The sequence below is a fragment of the Psammomys obesus genome, unplaced genomic scaffold, assembly GCF_907164565.1.
Source record: "Psammomys obesus unplaced genomic scaffold, mPsaObe1.curated_primary_1811, whole genome shotgun sequence".
NCBI classification, from domain to species: domain Eukaryota; kingdom Metazoa; phylum Chordata; class Mammalia; order Rodentia; family Muridae; genus Psammomys; species Psammomys obesus.
In genome coordinates, this window is record NW_026585895.1 from 331870 (window position 1) to 348961 (window position 17092).

At 38.4% G+C, this 17092-nt stretch overlaps 1 protein-coding gene and 1 pseudogene across 1 annotated transcript; one reads left to right on the forward strand and one right to left on the reverse strand.

Moving 5' to 3' along the window:
• Positions 1 to 2118: 2118 nt before the first annotated feature.
• Positions 2119 to 8914, reverse strand: LOC129671419 (olfactory receptor 8K3-like; annotated as a pseudogene).
• Positions 8915 to 11203: 2289 nt separating this feature from the next.
• LOC129671548 (olfactory receptor 8J3-like) lies at positions 11204 to 12151 on the forward strand. Its single transcript, XM_055600596.1, has one exon. The coding sequence runs from the start codon at positions 11204 to 11206 to the stop codon at positions 12149 to 12151; it is 948 nt and encodes a 315-aa protein (XP_055456571.1).
• Positions 12152 to 17092: the final 4941 nt, after the last annotated feature.

The following is a 17092-nucleotide window of genomic DNA, read 5'->3' on the forward strand; positions in this document are numbered from 1 at the left end:
ATATATGCAACTTCAGCCATTTACTGTTTGACAAGGATAACAAGAACAACAACACAAAGCTGGAGAAAAGAAAGTATCTTCAACATAATGCTGCTCAGGAAAAATAGATAGCCATATGCAGAAATATACTCATATCTATGTTCTTACACAAATACTAACTCCAAATAGATCAAATACAAAAATGTGAAAATTGAGACCCTGAAACTACCAGAAAAAAAAAAAAAAAAACACAGTATATATCTGTCAGAAAGCACTTCCTGAATAGGACTTCATTTGTTCCAAAATTAAGACCAAAAATTAACAAGTGGTAATTTATGAACCTAAAAAGCTTCTGTACTGTGACAGGAGATGAAGAAGCCCACAAAATAAGCAAAATTTTTATCACATATACATCTTACAGGATATTAACATCAAGATTATATAAAGAACTCGAGAAAACACCCGGAGATTCAAAAGCCCTCTTGTTCAAAATGGGTTTTGGGCTGAACAAAGCTAAGACTTTTATTTTCAGTGGTCATTGAATCTGAAGAGGGCACCTTCTAACTAGACTGCACTTCTAATGGAGGGAGAAGAACACCAACCCACCCACAGAGACTTTGACCTAATTTCACCCTGCCCAAAAGACATGCAGGGATAAAGATAGGACAGACATGGAAGGAATGTCCAAAGACTGGCCCAGCCTGAGACCCACCAAATGAGAGAGCCAACCCTTTACACTACTGAGAATGCTCTGCTACGCTTGCAGCTAAGAGACTAAGATAGCTGTTCTCTGAAGGACTATATCTAACAGCATATCAAAACAGATGCTGAGACTCACAACCAAACTTTGGGTGAAGCCGCAAGAAGGCTTGGGAAAGAGTGGGTTAACAATACAAGAATCCAAAAAGAGACAAGAACGCCACAAGAAGACCAACAGAGCCAACTAACCTGGGCCAGAAGGACTGAAGCACCAACCAAGGCCAATGCATGTACTAGACGTAGGCCCTTTACACAGATAAAGACAATGGGTAGCTAGGCCAAAATGTGGGTCACCTAAAAAGGGGAGCAGGGGCTGTCTCTGACATGGAGTCTGTTGCCTGCATTTCAGTCACTTCCCCCTGATGGAGCTGCCTTGCCAGGCCGCAGAGGAAGAAGAGCTCAGTCCTGATGCAATTTGATGTACTGGTATGGATAGGTGTGGAGGAGTTCCCTTTTCTGAAATGGAGGAAGATAGAAGAAAGAGGGAGAGAGGGTGGGACTGGGAAGTGAGGGTAAGGGGCTTACAATTGTGATGTTAAGTGAATAAATAAATAAATTTTAAAAATATATAAAAGAAGAAAAAATAACTAAAATATTTTAAAGTGTTCATCATGTCTAACAGTTACAGAAAATTTGATTGTGGCACTACATGGCAAGAAAACTCTACAAAGTGTAGAGGCCTTGTAGTGGATATTTACCTCTTGGTTTTACAACTATAGATCCAGGCATTCAACATTGGGATGCCAGGGTATAAACCAAAGAAGCGGCTTTATCATTGTACAGCACTGACTACAGGCTGCAGACACATAAATATCAAACTCCTATGGAAGACAACCAAACCGGAGGAGGGATCCACTCATGGAGAGTTTTTACATTCCACAGTTAAGTAAGTAACAATTTTTGTACTATGTTTTTATTTTAAATATTAAGGGTAGAAATAGTTATCCTGGCTTCTCTTGTCTTTAGCATATTTTCATCATCTAAGATTTCTATCAGAATTTTAGATTATCTCATGTGATTTTGTGCTTACATATTTTTATATTTTACAATATTAGGTATTAGAGCACTAGAGATAAAATGTACAATGAAGGTACCATATTTTTAGCTTAAACTACTTTATTGGAAAGGACCTCTCAGCTATATGGCATGATATATAGAAATAAAATCCACATAAAATTTTATATTCCAGACATATGAATACATAGAGTAGGAATAAGTCCTATGAAAATAATAAATTTGAATTCAAAATTGAACAATGGTCTTCTTTATATCTGTACTTAGCATGTGACCATCCCACAAGACAATGTTACCCAGCTAAGGTAGCATTACTTATACTACATATTAGCTATCATGTATTTTTTACTCTATATTATAATTTTACTATTTAAATAAAATATTCAACCACAGTTCCCATTTTCTATGCAAGGCCTGCTTCATCTCTTTTCTCAAACTGTAGATCATGGGATTCAGTATGTTCTGTACAGAACAGAGAAGAAATTTGATCAGTTTCAAAGGAGTGAGTGCATTTTGGTTGTTCATGTATAAAAAATATAATACCATCGAATACAACTATCACTGTTAGATGAGAGCCATGGGTAGAGAAGACCTTGTCCCTGCCTTCTAAAGAGTCCATCCTGAGAGTGAACACCAGGATCAGGATGCAGGGCATGGAGACTACCAGAAGAGAAGAAATCAAATTAAAAGTCGCAAAGATTAAAATTACCATCTTAATTTCATGTGTGTCTGAACACAGCAGTGATATCAATGGCAGAATGTCACAGTAGAAATACCTGATGAGATTATGGCCACAAAACAATGAAATTAAAATCTTGATAATGGTCAGTAAGGATATGAACGTACTATAGGGGTAAGATATCGCCACCGGAACAGGGCATAATCTGTGTGACAGGGTGACTGTGCACAGTAGTGGAAGGCAGATGGCTACGTAGCGATGACAGGCCATGAACAAAAACTTCAATAGTGATAAACACACTGAAGAAGGTCAGCTGGGTTGAGCCCCAGTTGTTGGAAATTGACTCTATGTGTGCCTAGCAATTTATTTTCTGCGATAACACTGTGAAAAGCAAACTCCTCACTTAAGACGGTGTCACTCTTATCTTTTTAATTTTTATTCCACATGAATCACTCGGCCTTAAGGATTGGAGTTTGATAAATACATCCAAAAATATAAATTTATGGATCTTTGTAGCAACTCCTATATACTAAATACCTTACTTCTCTGATGTTGGCTGTGTGAGGCGCTGATGTGTAGCTATAGCAGTAGTTCATTAGATATCATCTTCCCAATTTCTTCATCAGAAAAATGCAGGACAATAGTATTAGATTTTCTCCTAGGCAGGCGGCTTATGCAGTCCTGGGCTCTTGGCCAGTCATTTGCTCAAAACTTGAGCAAAAACCTTCCTCAAAACCTCACAGATTATTTCCACAGTTATTGATTTCCACTCATAATCTGACAGCAGTGTGCAGTTGCTGAAGATACCAGTTATTTACGCCAAAGAACATGGAAAAATCAAACTGTAAGTTTTACCTCTACTGATTGCTGTATGTGGTTCTGGTGCTGTAAAATATTCTGAATGCTACTGGGAAAGAAAGATAACCATTATCATCACTAAAAATCAGACCTGCTTGCAAGCTTTAATGCCACAATTGTTGCATGAATGTTCTGTGAGTAACCAACCACTTTCTAAATGGATTTAAGGTCCATTCCATAAGATTAAAGTAATATTTGACAGTGCTAAGGTGGTCAAGAGATTGCGTTTCATAGGTTTATGCCTACAGTAACAATGGCAAAAGCTTAAGACAGGTTATTTACAAGCAGAGCATTTCCCAAGGAATGAACACATAAATCATGGACTACCAAAAGTACAAGGGCCAAGTCTATGCATGCATGTCCAAATTAGGTGAAAGCTATTCAATGGACAAAGACCAGTCTCTCCAACAAATGATGCTATGAGCAATATATAAATGAAGAATGAAGACGTCCTTCCTTCCCTGTATCATGTGCAGAATTAACTCTGAATTGCTGTTTCTGACTACATTTTTCAAAGCAGATTCTTGTTTTGATTTTTTAATTTTTTAATATTAGTTACAGTTTATTAACTTTGTATCCCTGCTGTATCCCGCTCCCTCATTCCCTCCCAATCCCATCCTCCCTCCCTCAACTCCTCCCTGCCCCTTTTCAAGTCCACTGATAGGGGAGGACCTCTACCTTTCATCTGACCCTGGTTTATCAGGTATCTTCAGGACTGGCTGCAAACTCCTCCTCTGTGGCCTAGCAGGGCTACTAGTCCCTTGGGGGAGGAGGGAGGCAAAGAGCCTGCCATTGAGTTTATGTCAGAAATAGTCCCTGTTCCCCTTACTAGGATACCCACTTGGATACTGTGCTATGATAGGCTATATCCAAGCAGAGGTTCTAGGTTATATCTTTACATGCTCCTTGCTCAAGTACACAACAAGGACATTTGCTCAACCATGTTTCTCCAATCAAAGCAGATTCTTAAAGCATCATAAGGTCCAGATTTCAGAAAGCACCCACGAGACATTTGACAATTATATGATTGGGACTTCTATTCTTGTGAAAGGAGAGTTATAATCTATCACTGATCTTTATTAATTCTTCTCTACTGTATTTCAGATTTTTAAAACAAATTCATTGTACCTGTAAGATACATTAATGATACTCTAGTGAAGTTGTGTTTTATAGGTTGATACCTACAGTGACAATGGCGAAATATTAAACAGGTTGCTTTAAAACAGATTATTTCCCATATGAAGACTAAGCTGCCATCTGCCACATATGCACAAGGGCCCTAGGTGTAGACCATACATGATCCTTAGTTGATGTCTCAGTTTCTGAAAGGCCCCATGAGACTGGGTTAGTTGTCTCCGTTGGTCTTCTTGTGAGGTTACTCTCCTCTCCAGCTCCTTCCATCTTCCCCCAACACTTCCAGAGGACCCCCAAAGTTCTGCCCCATGCTTGGCTGCAAATTCCAGCATCTGTCTGAATCCCCAACTGGCTGGAGCTTTTAAAGGGACAGCCAAGTTAGGCTCCTGTCTGCAAGCATAGCGGAGCATCACTAATAGTGTAAGGGCCTGGTCCTCTACCATGGGGTAAGTCTCAGGTTGGGCCAATTATTGGCTGGACATGTTTTTCAACTTTTGTTCCTTTTATGCTTGCACTTCTTGTAGTCAGGGTAATTTTTGGATCACAGGTTTTGTCAGTGTTGTTCCTGCCTCACCCCCATTTCCCCATCCACTGGTCTTGCCTGGTAAGAAGGTGGTCACTTCAGTCTTCATGTCCCCTGTTAGGATTGTAGTATGTGTTTATCTTGTACTGTTGCTAGTAGGACTCCAAAATATCCAACTTATTGCTATTGTTCTTTGTTTAATTTTAATATAATTTTGTTTTCGTATGTTTGATAATTATCTCTTAGAAGGCTATTCTTTTGTAATGAGAGACTGAAAGTGAGTGGATTTGGATGGGAGAAGGATGGGTAGGAACTGTGGGGAGCAAAGAGAGAGAGAGAAAAAAAAGCATACTAAGATATGTCGAATGAGAAAAGAATCTATTATAAGAAGGGAAAATAAGTAAAAAAATAAAAAATAATAAAAGAGAGAAGCCTGGAAGACAATTAATATTCTCCCTGTCTTTGCTTTGGAATTTTTTTTTCTAATTAATTTTTTTTATAGTTCACTTTGTATACTAGCTGTATCTCCCTCCCTCATCCCTGCCTAATCCCAACCTTCTTCCTTCTTCTCCTCCCACAGCCCATTGTTAGGGGAGGTCCTCCTCCCTTTCCTCTGACCCTAGCCTATCAGGTCTCATCAGGACTGGCTGCACTGTCTTCCTCTGTGGCCTGGTAAGGCTACTCCCCCCTGAGGGAAGGTGATCAAAGAGCCAGCCACTGAGTTCATGTCAGAGACAGATCCCCTTACTAGGATATCTACTTAGAGACTGAGCTGCCATGGGCTACATCTGTGCAGGGATTCTAGGTTATCTCCATGCATGGTCCTTGGTTAGAGTATCAGTCTCAGAAAAACTCCCTGTGTCTAGATTTTTTGGCTCTGTTGCTCTCCTGATGGAGCTCCTGTCCCCTCCAAGTCTTGCTATGTTTACTCTAGATGCGAATATATATGATTTATTCAGCTTCAGTTGAAAAAAATAAACTATATATAGAAGTCCATTTCTAAGAGTTGAAAAACAAAGAGTGGCAATGCTAATGTTTTAAAGTCAATTGCTTAAAAATGTGCATTATGTTTCTTTTTCTGATTTTTTAATTAAATTTTTATTTTTTATACTAATTACAGTTTATTTACTTTGTATCTCAGCTATAGCCACCTCTCTCATTCCCTCACAATCCCACCTTCCCTCCCTCATCCCTTCCCCACCCATGTCTGAGTCCACTGATAGGGAAGGTCCTTCTCCCCTTCCATCTGACCCTTTCTTATCAGGTCTCATCAGGACTGGCTGAAAAGTCCTCCTCTCTGGCCTAGCAAGACTGCTCCTCCCTTGGTGTTCTTTTCTGATTTTGTTCCTATGTAAATCTAGATATTTTCACTTAGAACTAGCAATTGATAACCTAGAACCCCTGCACAGATGGAGCCCATGGCAGTTCAGTGTCCAAGTGGGTTACATAGTAATGGGAAGAGGGACTGCCTCTGACATAATCTGATTGGCCTGCTCTTTGATCACCTCCCCCTGAGGGGGGAGCAGCCTTACCAGGCCAAGGTAGAGGACAATGCAGCCAGTTTTGATGAGAACTGATAGACTAAGATCAGAAAGGAGAGGAGAACCTCCTCTATCAGTGGACTTGGGGAGTGGCATGCATGCAGAGAGGGGAGGGAGGGTGGGATCGGGAGGGGAGGAGGGAGGGGCTTATGGGGGGATACAAAATGAATAAAGTGTAATTAATAAAAAAATTAAAAAAAAGAAAATGACCATGAACATGTTTGCATAAAAATCTAATTTTATTAAGGAATGTGATTTAAATGTAAATTTAAAGTCTTTATAAGGGCTCACAGAGACTGAAGCAGTAATCATGGAATCTGCATGGGTCTGCCTAGGTCTTTTGCCTATATGCTGTGGTTGCTTAACTTGGGATTTTGTTGGAAACTGTCAATGGGAGTGGGGATTTCTCAGACTCCTTTCCTGTTCTTGGGACCCTTTCTTCCTATAGGTTGCCTCATCCAGCCTTGATGTGAGGGTTTATGCTGAGTCCCACATCTTTTCATGCCATGTTTGGTTGGTATCGCCGGGAGGCCTGCTCTTTCCTGGAGAGAAAAGGAGGAACAGTAAATCTGGGGAGAGAAGTGGTCTGGAGTAGGAGGAGAGGAGGGATGGGAAGCTGTGGTCAAGATGTATTGTATGAGAGAAGAATAAAGAAAAAAAAAAAGAAAAAAAGAAGGGTTGTTAGAGTGTTAATGAAAATTCAACTCTATTTCTTTCTGATTGTTTTTATTTTAATTCAAATATTATTACATTTCAAAAAAAGGATAGAGAGAGTAAATACACTCAACATATGAACTATTCAACTAAGAGGACATAGTGCACAGGCAGCTCTAGGTAAGAATAGAGGAAACCAGTGGGTACCTTTGTCTTTGAACTTGTAACAACAAAAACAAAAACAAAATTTCATTTTCATTGTACAAGCCGCTCAGTCTGTGGTAATTTTTTTGTGGACATCATCAATGGTATACATACCATGCGTACTTCTTTGGGGTTTTTGGGGTTATTTTTAATGGTCTCTAACTATGTAGTTATGGTTGTCCTACATTCCTTACATAACTAGGGCAGTCTCAAATTTACAGAGATAGGCCTACCTCTCCCTTGTTTGTGAAGACATTAAAGGTATGTGTCATCACACCGGGCCTTGTGCTAATTTTGTTATCAAATCACCATTAACAACAAATAACCATACCCAAATTTTTAACTTCTCTGTTTCTCAGAAACTTAAAAAGTATATATTACTGTGTAATACACAAATACAAGTGTTTATACTAAATATGCAAAAAGACAGATGGGCACGTTTTTACCAGTCACCTAACTTTTAATTCCCAATTTTTAAATACATTTTTATTCCTAGATATTAGGAATTAGAATTTATACATAGAGAGAGTGTGCATAATTACAGTGTTCATAATTCAGTACATCAAAATATTACACATACATGGATGTTTCCACAGTTACTAAAGATTTAGTCTATAGAGAAAAAAATGTGTTTAACACATAAAATTTTGTAAAATTTTAAAATTGATACTGAATGTAAAAAGTACACAAATCTAAATTCAGTGATTAGAAAATACATTTTCAAGTCAAAAAAACATATTGTAATATTCACAAGACAAGACTTCATTTCACAACACTGTTTCATTCTTTTCCAATAGTTGTCTGCCTTACCCTCAGTTGAAAAGAACTTTAAATCAATAGTGAAAGAATGCTTTGTCCATGGACCTCATGTGCAGGAAGTGTAAATGTATGTGTTGTGGTATGTGTGGGTAGAGATGAAAGTATGTGGGTGTGGGTGCTGGAGCATGCGAGTGAGTGCGCACACATGCACACACATGAAGAGGACTTAACAGCGCATACAGTGTCTTACTCTATGGCATCCCCGTCTGTTGTCTTGAGCCAGTATTTTTCTGAACTGTAACTTCCGCTTTAACTAGACTAGTTAGGTACTAACAGCAGCAATTCCCCTGTGTTACTTCTCGGTGTTGAGTCATGACCAATGAAGCCATTACACAGTTTTTTTATGTAACTACTTTTACTGCAAACATTCTTACACACTGAAACATCTCAGCTCATGGATATTGTAGTTTAAAATCCACTTCATATTGTTCCTGTAGATAATAATTATTTCAATTCTATTTTTGAAGTAAAAGGAAGTGAAACATGAAGACAGATGCTGGAATGATTATCACATTCCTTAAAGATTATTTGTTCTTGCTTTTTGCCATAATACTAATTCTCAGTTTTTAAGTAACACTTTGCAATATGGAATCTTGGCAAAAGGTGAAGTCATTTGACATACATAATTCCATTGCTACCCACCTTAGATGCCATGAACTGGAATTCAATCCAGTTCAATAATACAGGCTCAGACTGCAGCAAAGAAAACTCAGTGTGAACACAAATGATGGGAGGATAGGGAGTTACCATCTATCCTGGGGATATGTGAGACCTTGTTTTCAAAGAAAGTATCTGTTTATGACTGTACTAATTCCTAGAGAGCAGTCTTGCTAAAGAACCAGTCCTGTGGCATCTTCCCAAAGGATGCAAAGACTATTTATGGATCCTAGCATCTCTGTGCTGCAGAGTTTGAATCTCAAAGGTTTATAGAGCTGAATCAACTCATGGATGCAGCCATGCAGAGATTTTATCTAAGAACATAAAATCCAATATGTATTCCAGGTGGGTTAAAAATAGTTTTTATTATTGTATAAGGACTTTAAAATTGATATGTCTTAAAGCCAACCATCCCCTTTTAATTTTCGAAGAATATGAACAGCTGTTAATCAAGTAGTAAAATATTCAAACTAGCAGTTTTGTTTTTTTTCAGAAAAGGCTTCAACAATTTTTATTAATACAGGGTGGAGTAATGCTCACCCATTCATGCTTTTAAATTGAATTATCACTCTGTCTCATGTATTAAATAACACATTCCAGACCCCTGTGTCTGGATATTTTGGTTCTGTTGCTGTGCTTGTAGAGCTCCTGTCCTCTGTAAGTCTTAATATCACCCCTTTCTTTCCTAAGATTCCTTCACGCTGCCCAAAGTTTATTTATCCTGAGTGAGGTATCCCAGAAACAGAAGACACACACAATATATTCTCACTATAAGTGGATACTAGACATATAATATAGGGTAAACCTACAAAAATCTGAACACATAAACAAGGTGAGCTAGAAGGAGGACCCTGGGTAAGACGATCAATCCTCACTCAGAAAGGCAAATGGGATGGACATGGGAAGAAGGAGAAAACAAGAAACAGAATAGGAGCCTACCACGGAGGGCCTCTGAAAGACTCAACCCAGCATTGTATAAAAGCAGATAATGAGACTCTCAAACAAACTTTGGGTAATAAATGTTCTAAAAACATGAAATCACAGTATGCTGAAAATAGAACTTGGATTAATAAAATTTAAATCATTTCCTATGAAAATGCAAGCAATTTAATCAACATTGATCTGGCTGTAAGTATTCCCATAAAATTTCCATTATATGCACATGCTGTCAGTTCCAGCCCCATATGAATCGATGCGTGGATTATATTAAAAACATCGTCTTACTCTTCTTCCAGCTGTCAAATTTATCTTTCAGACTCATCTTCTACGCTTTGCCCACCCAGTGCCATCACACTCCAAAAGCCCGTTAAGGATAGGTTGTTTTTCCTCTGTTTGATGTTTCCTCTTAACTCCCACATCTTGCCCATTTCAAACCCTGTAATTCTTAATTTTCACAACAGCAAAAATTAATATGGTTCAAGTCAAGGTAATAGAATATTTGCCTCTCTCAAAATTTCTCCATGATTCACAAATAAGGAAAGCAAGTAGGAAGTCCAAGTAGCAATGTAGTTCTTAATGTAATAACACACGTGGTACTGCTAATTCCCCATTTCCAGGGAAGAACTAGCCAGCTGTTCTCCTCTTGGGCTCTCTCTCCCCATACATGGAAATGCTGTGCTTGTTAAATCATTCTCTGTAGCAGAGAATGGCATTTCTCCCATACTTCTTGTGGCTCAGAATCTGGGAATTTTTTTCTCTTTAATTCTTTACATAATTATTTTCTTATGTCTATTTAAGGTTGACTTCAAATGCTTTGACAAAAAAGCTTCCCATTATTCCATGTCAACTTATTTTTCCTGGTTGTCTCAAAGAAACTGTATATGCATTTTACTAATCATATCTGGTACCTACTGCAGCGATCTTGTTCACGGGTTCATTTTACAAATTTTGTTTACTGGCCTGCATTTGGAACATCAGATTCTTGAGGAAAGACAAGTGATTTATGTGAGGCTTCAACACTTTTGATCCCACAGCAAAATCTCAGATGAATAGTTAACAAATAAATAACAGAATTGGCATAAAGAAACTGAAGAGACAGTGATGTTTGTTGTCAGAGACAATGGTATCAGCTGCCCTATAATAGAATTCACTTGGGTTTTATATAACTGATTTTGTTTTTTACACGGTAGGTTTTTTTTGTTTTGTTTTGTTTTCTTTCCTTTTCCAGTTGTAGCTTAGGTGTCTACGTGTTTTTTTGTTTGTTTCCTGTCAATTTTAGAAAAAGAGAACATATCAACAGCACTTAGATTTTATTGGGTGCATTTGAAAGATGTCCAATAGCAGTTGTTAGGAAAAACAGTAATGGCAATGGTAGAAAACATTTACTTAGCTTTATATGCCATTTTTTTTTCGTTTCCAAACAGATGAACTGACAACTTTTACATGGCTTCTAGAAATTTATCTCACATTACTGAATTCATTCTTGTTGGTGTTTCAGACCTTCCAGAGCTTCAGGTACCACTGTTCTTTGTCTTCCTAGTCATCTACTTGCTGACAGCAGCAGGGAACCTGGGCATCATCACCCTCACCTCCGTGGACTCAAGACTACAAACTCCCATGTACTTCTTCCTCAGACACCTGGCAGTCATCAACTTTGGAAACTCCACTGTCATTGCTCCTAAAATGCTGGTCAATTTTTTGGTCATTGAGAAAACCACCTTCTACTATGAATGTGCTGCCCAGCTGGGAGGATTCCTGGTTTTCATTGTAGCAGAGATCTTCATGCTGGCTGTGATGGCCTATGACCGCTATGTGGCCATCTGCAACCCCCTTCTCTACATGGTTGTGGTGTCCCGGCGTGTCTGCCTTCTGCTGGTGTCCCTCACATACTTCTATAGCTTTTGCACTGCCATTCTTGTTTCATCTTGTGTATTCTCTGTGTCTTATTGCTCCTCTAAGAAAATCAACCATTTTTATTGTGATAATGTCCCTCTCTTAGCACTGTCCTGTTCGGACACTTACCTTCCAGAAACTGTAGTCTTTATATCTGCAGCTACAAACTTGTTTTTTTCCATGAGTATAGTGCTGGTGTCTTATTTCAACATTGTGTTGTCTATCCTAAGGATCCGCTCATCAGAAGGAAGGAAAAAGGCCTTTTCCACCTGTGCTTCCCACATGGTGGCTGTCGCTGTGTTCTATGGAACATTGTTGTTTATGTATTTGCAACCTCAAACTAACCACTCACTAGATACTGATAAAATGGCCTCTGTGTTTTATACATTGGTGATTCCAATGTTGAACCCCATGATCTACAGCCTGAGGAACAAGGATGTGAAGGCTGCTTTAAAGAGATTCACCACAAATCCATGTGATTCTTTCAAATCAATGTAACTTCAGGACTTGATTAATAAAGACATGCTTATGATCACCCCCATCTTATAATGAAGAGTTAGATGGCTGATGTAACAGTTTTGAAGCTAATCCTAGGCAACAAAAGGAGCCAGGATTGAAGCAGAAGTGAGTTTCAAAATAAACTGAAGCTCTCCTGGTCTTAATAGTAACTTACACACATGCCCCTGACTAACTGCCCAGCAGCAATCTGATAGATAATTTGGAACGAATGTTTCAAAGAAACATTCAAAGAACACAAAGTTGGGATTTTTATTTTTTATTTATTCTTTGATAATATACACTGTGTTTAGATTATATCTACTGTTTTCCCTAAGAAATGCTATTGGACCATGTTTCAAATGCACTCAAATTTCATTTTTCTCTTTCAATTAATTAATGTTTATAACCCACTAAATATTTTTAATTTTAGGTTAAATAAATTTAAGGTTAAAGAAGAAGTAGGAGAAGGATGGAGAAAGGGAGAAGTGGGAATATAATAGTGAAAGACAAAAGGAAGAAAGGAAAAAAGAAAGAGAATAAGGAGTAATGAGAGAAAATAGGTAGGAAGAAAAGCAGAGAGTGAGAAAGAGAGAGAGAGAATATTAAAGAAAATATGATTGATAGTAATCAAAATAGTACATGAGGCCACTAACAGGGTTTTCAACAGATAAAGCCAAAACAACTTCAGTTGAAAAATTTTAAAACGTAGATGTAAATTAAAGCATTTTCCTTCGTATATTCTAAGATTTCACATTATTTGAAATAAATGTTTATATATATTATAAATAATAAAAACAGCTAATGTTCCACACTGGAAAATCCCTGGTGATTTGTGTCTGTACTCAGCCCTCTGGGACTAGCTTATAACTTTTTTTGTGACTTTATAATAGTGGTTTCCTTTCAAATAGTACAATATGCAAAGTAAAGATGACTATGGCGAAAATGGCAAATACTAACTCGGCTAGGAAACAGATTAACACTACTAATGATAACTTAACCCTACAATGGGTTCCTTTTTGATGTGGACAAAATAGCAACTCACTGCTTTTATTTCTTTACCTAAGCCTATGATTTTAATCTAATGATGAGAAAAACTGAGATGCTGCCCAACAGAAGAGCACTGCAGAAAACACTGGCCACTATATTCCCCAAATAGCCACAACACACGAAGAAAACATGGCATCATGGAGTACACTACAGAAATAGACAACCAGATGCCTATTTTGAGTGAAACGGCTGAACCTAAATGGATATAAATCTAAATTCTGAGTAATAGATGTAATTTATGAATGGCAACAAATATATTTTAATTAGATTTATTTTTCACATTATTTACATTTTATTCACTTTGCATCTCAATTGTAACCCCCTCCTTCGTTCCCTGCCAATCCCACCCTCCATCCCTCATCACCTCTCAGGCCCCTCTCTGAGTCCACTGATTGGGGAGGTCCTCCTTCCCTTACATCTGATCCTAGCTCAACCATGTTTGTAGCAACTTTATTTGTAATAGCCAGAAGCTGGAAACAGCCTAGATGCCACTCAGCTGAAGAATGGATGCAGAAATTGTGGCACATGTACACAATGGCATATTACTTAGCAATGAAAAATAAGGAAATCATGAAATTTGCACGTAAATGGTAGGACCTGGAAAGGATCATGCTGAGTGAGCTGTCCCAGAAGCAGAAAGACACACACTGTATATACTCACTCATATAGACATATAATATAGGATAAACCTCCTAAAATCTGTACATATAAAGAAACTAATCAAGAGAGAGGACCCTGACTAAAATGCTCAATCCCCATCCCAAAAGGCAAAGAGGATGGACATCAGAAGAAGAAGAAAACAGGAAACAAGCTAGGAACCTGATACAGAGGGCCTCTGAAAGGCTCTGCCCTGCAGACTATCAAAGCAGACGCTGAGACTTATGGCCAACTGTTGGGCAGTGTGTATGGAATCTTATGTAAGAAGTGGGGAATCGTAAGACCTGGAATGGACAGGAACTCCACCAGGAGAGCAACAGAACCAGAAAATTTGAACACAGGGGTCTTCCCAGAGACTCATACTCCAACCAAGTACCATACATGGAGATAACCTAGAACCCCTGCACAGATGTAGCCCTTAGCAATTTAGTGTCCAAGTGGGTTACATAGTAATGGGAAGAGAGACTGCCTCTGACATAATCTGATTGGCCTGCTCTTTGATCACCTCCCCCTGAGGGGGCAACAGCCTTACCAGGTCACAGAAGAAGACAATGCAGCCACTCCTGATGAGATCTGATAGACTAAGATCAGAAGGAAGGAAAGGAGGACCTCCCCTATCAGTGGACTTGAGAAGAGGCATGTCTGTGACTTTTAATACTTGTGCTGCTCCCAGTTTGCTCTCTCTGCTTTGTGTTTGTCTTTGAAGACATCAGCTCCTAGCGTCCATTCTCACAGCCATCGTGCTGCTATGCCTTCCTGCCTCCATGGAGTCTCACCCATCTGAAAGCATAAGCCAAACTCTTCCTTCTTTAAGTGTCTTCTATCATGCTGCTTTCTCACAGAAACAGGAAAGTAATCATAGCAGACCCCTTTACATCTCAGCCAATTTATGGCATGGTTGTAGGAACAGATGAAAATTCATTTATTATTTAGTGCAAAGGTCAAATCTACTTCGTTCACTGAAATATCATTTTTTGTGCCAAAATTAATTCTGATTATTTCATCATTATGCTGTAACAAGAAACAAATAAAGCACTCAGTTCACTTTTCAAAGCAAAAACGATATTTATCAAAGTTTAAAAAAAATCACATAAGAAAAATTTTAAAAAGAAATTACAACAGATAGACACACACCTCAGTTTTCTTATCTCAAATTTAAGTTCTTTACAGAACCCACATATTTTTGAAAAATAAAAAATTCAAAACTATGAAAATAATTTTTGTAGAAATTTCATAAGTAATAAAATATGTTAAAATTTTAAAGCAACAAAGTACTGTTTGATATATATTTTCCATTTACTAAATTACTGTTAATGCTATTGTATAATTACAACAAAGCTAAAAACAAACTTTTCTCTTTGGTATAAAATTAAACCATGAAGATTCATCTAAAATTTCAAGGAATGACATTTCAGCAGCTATATATAATATGAACCTGGTGAGTGAACATAGATCATTGATTTAGTTTTCTTGTCTATATAATAAAAACTACTTCAGTGGCTAGAGAGACATCTCAGTGGTTTAGAGCACTTGCTGCTCTTCCAGAAGACCTGGTTTCAGTTGCTACCACTCATATAGGGGCTCAAACTATGTATAACTCTAGTTCCATGGGATTTTGATGCCATCTTCTAGAATCTGTGGATATTATATACATATACATACCTACATGCAGGCAAAACATTTATACACAAAAAATAAAAATAAATATTTTTCAAAGACAAAGTCCTTTTTTTCTATGGAAAAAAATAAAGGACCATGTATGGAGAGGACCTAGAACCCCTACTCAGAGGAAGCCCATAGGCTGCTCAGTTCCAACTGGGTTCTCTAGTGAGTAGATTATGGGTTGTCTTGAAAATGAGTGGCCAAATCTTTGTTCATCTCTCCCTGAAGGGGTACAGCCTTGCCAGGCCACAGAGGAAGATGATGCAGCCATCCCTGATGAGACCTGATAGGTTGGTGTCAAATAAAGGAAGAGGAGATCCTTCTCCATCCTGGGACTAGGGCAAGGGCATAGGAGAATAAGAGGGAGGTTGGGTAGGACTGGGAGGAGACAAGGGAAGGGACTGCAGTTTGGATACAAAGTAAGTAAATTGTAATAAACAAATAAATAACAAAAACAACAGCATATAGATTAATTTCATCCTAAAATACTTCAAAAATACTTCAGTACTTAATGTATATCAAGTAGTGTTTTTAAGCTCTTATAATGAAATTATAAATAAAAATGGCCTAGACCAGCAGGTCATTCTTTAATGACAGGGTTATAAGTGGGAGGGGCCTAAATAAGAAGATAAGGAAGACATAAAACTGGGGTCAGAAGCTCTTGCATAAGTTGATGGCTTATTCCAAGCAAGTTTATTAAGAAGTATAACGTTACATATTATTTTCAGGAGAAAGATGGGACAAAATGAACAAAAAGGCATCATGCAATGGGGCAAAGTCAGTAGGGAGCTAATAAAACAATGTTGTACACATAGATCAGAGGGTATCTCTGTAAGAGCTTTTTCCAGGTGCAAGGGCATCTTTTCAGTCAGGAGCTACAAACTTACACCATGCAACAATCCCCACACAAGGGGTGTATTAGAGAGAGACACAGAATGTCAGCTTCCTCTGAAAGGGAAGGAAGACAGCAGAGGGCTGGGTGGGAGTCTGTTATAGGGTCTTTGGAGAATACACAGTGAGCTAGAGGAAGAGTACAGGAAGTACTGGTTGGTCATTAATTCTGCAACATTATTAATGCTCAGTCCCAGGAGTTAGAGATTTCCAAGTCTACAAGCTTGAGTCAGGCCAGGGTCAGGGCGATTTCCCACTCTCCTGTTATATTGCAATATCCAGGGTAAACAGACCAAGCGCACATAGGCCTTCAGACTGATAAGTATAGTCCCTTAGAGTAAGAAGTGTTTGGGTCTCAGGATCTGAAGCCAAAGCTCCCCCAAGTTCCTGGCCCCTGGCAATTACTAGTTCTGCTGGGGATATTCTTGGTTTTAGAGGAACTACTTTCTTTCTCCATACATTAGGGACTCAGGGAAAGGTTAGAGTCTTTATAGCCCTAAACCCAAAATTTCATTCTTTTTAGAGCTGCTGCGATGTAAAGAGATGTAAAGAGTGATGAACAAGTATGCAAAAGGACATTTGGAAGTTAGGAGGGATCATGAGAGAATGAGTGTTCATGGCAAATGGGACATCCACTGCAAGAGAGAGAGAGAGAGAGAGAGAGAGAGAGAGAGAGAGGGAGAG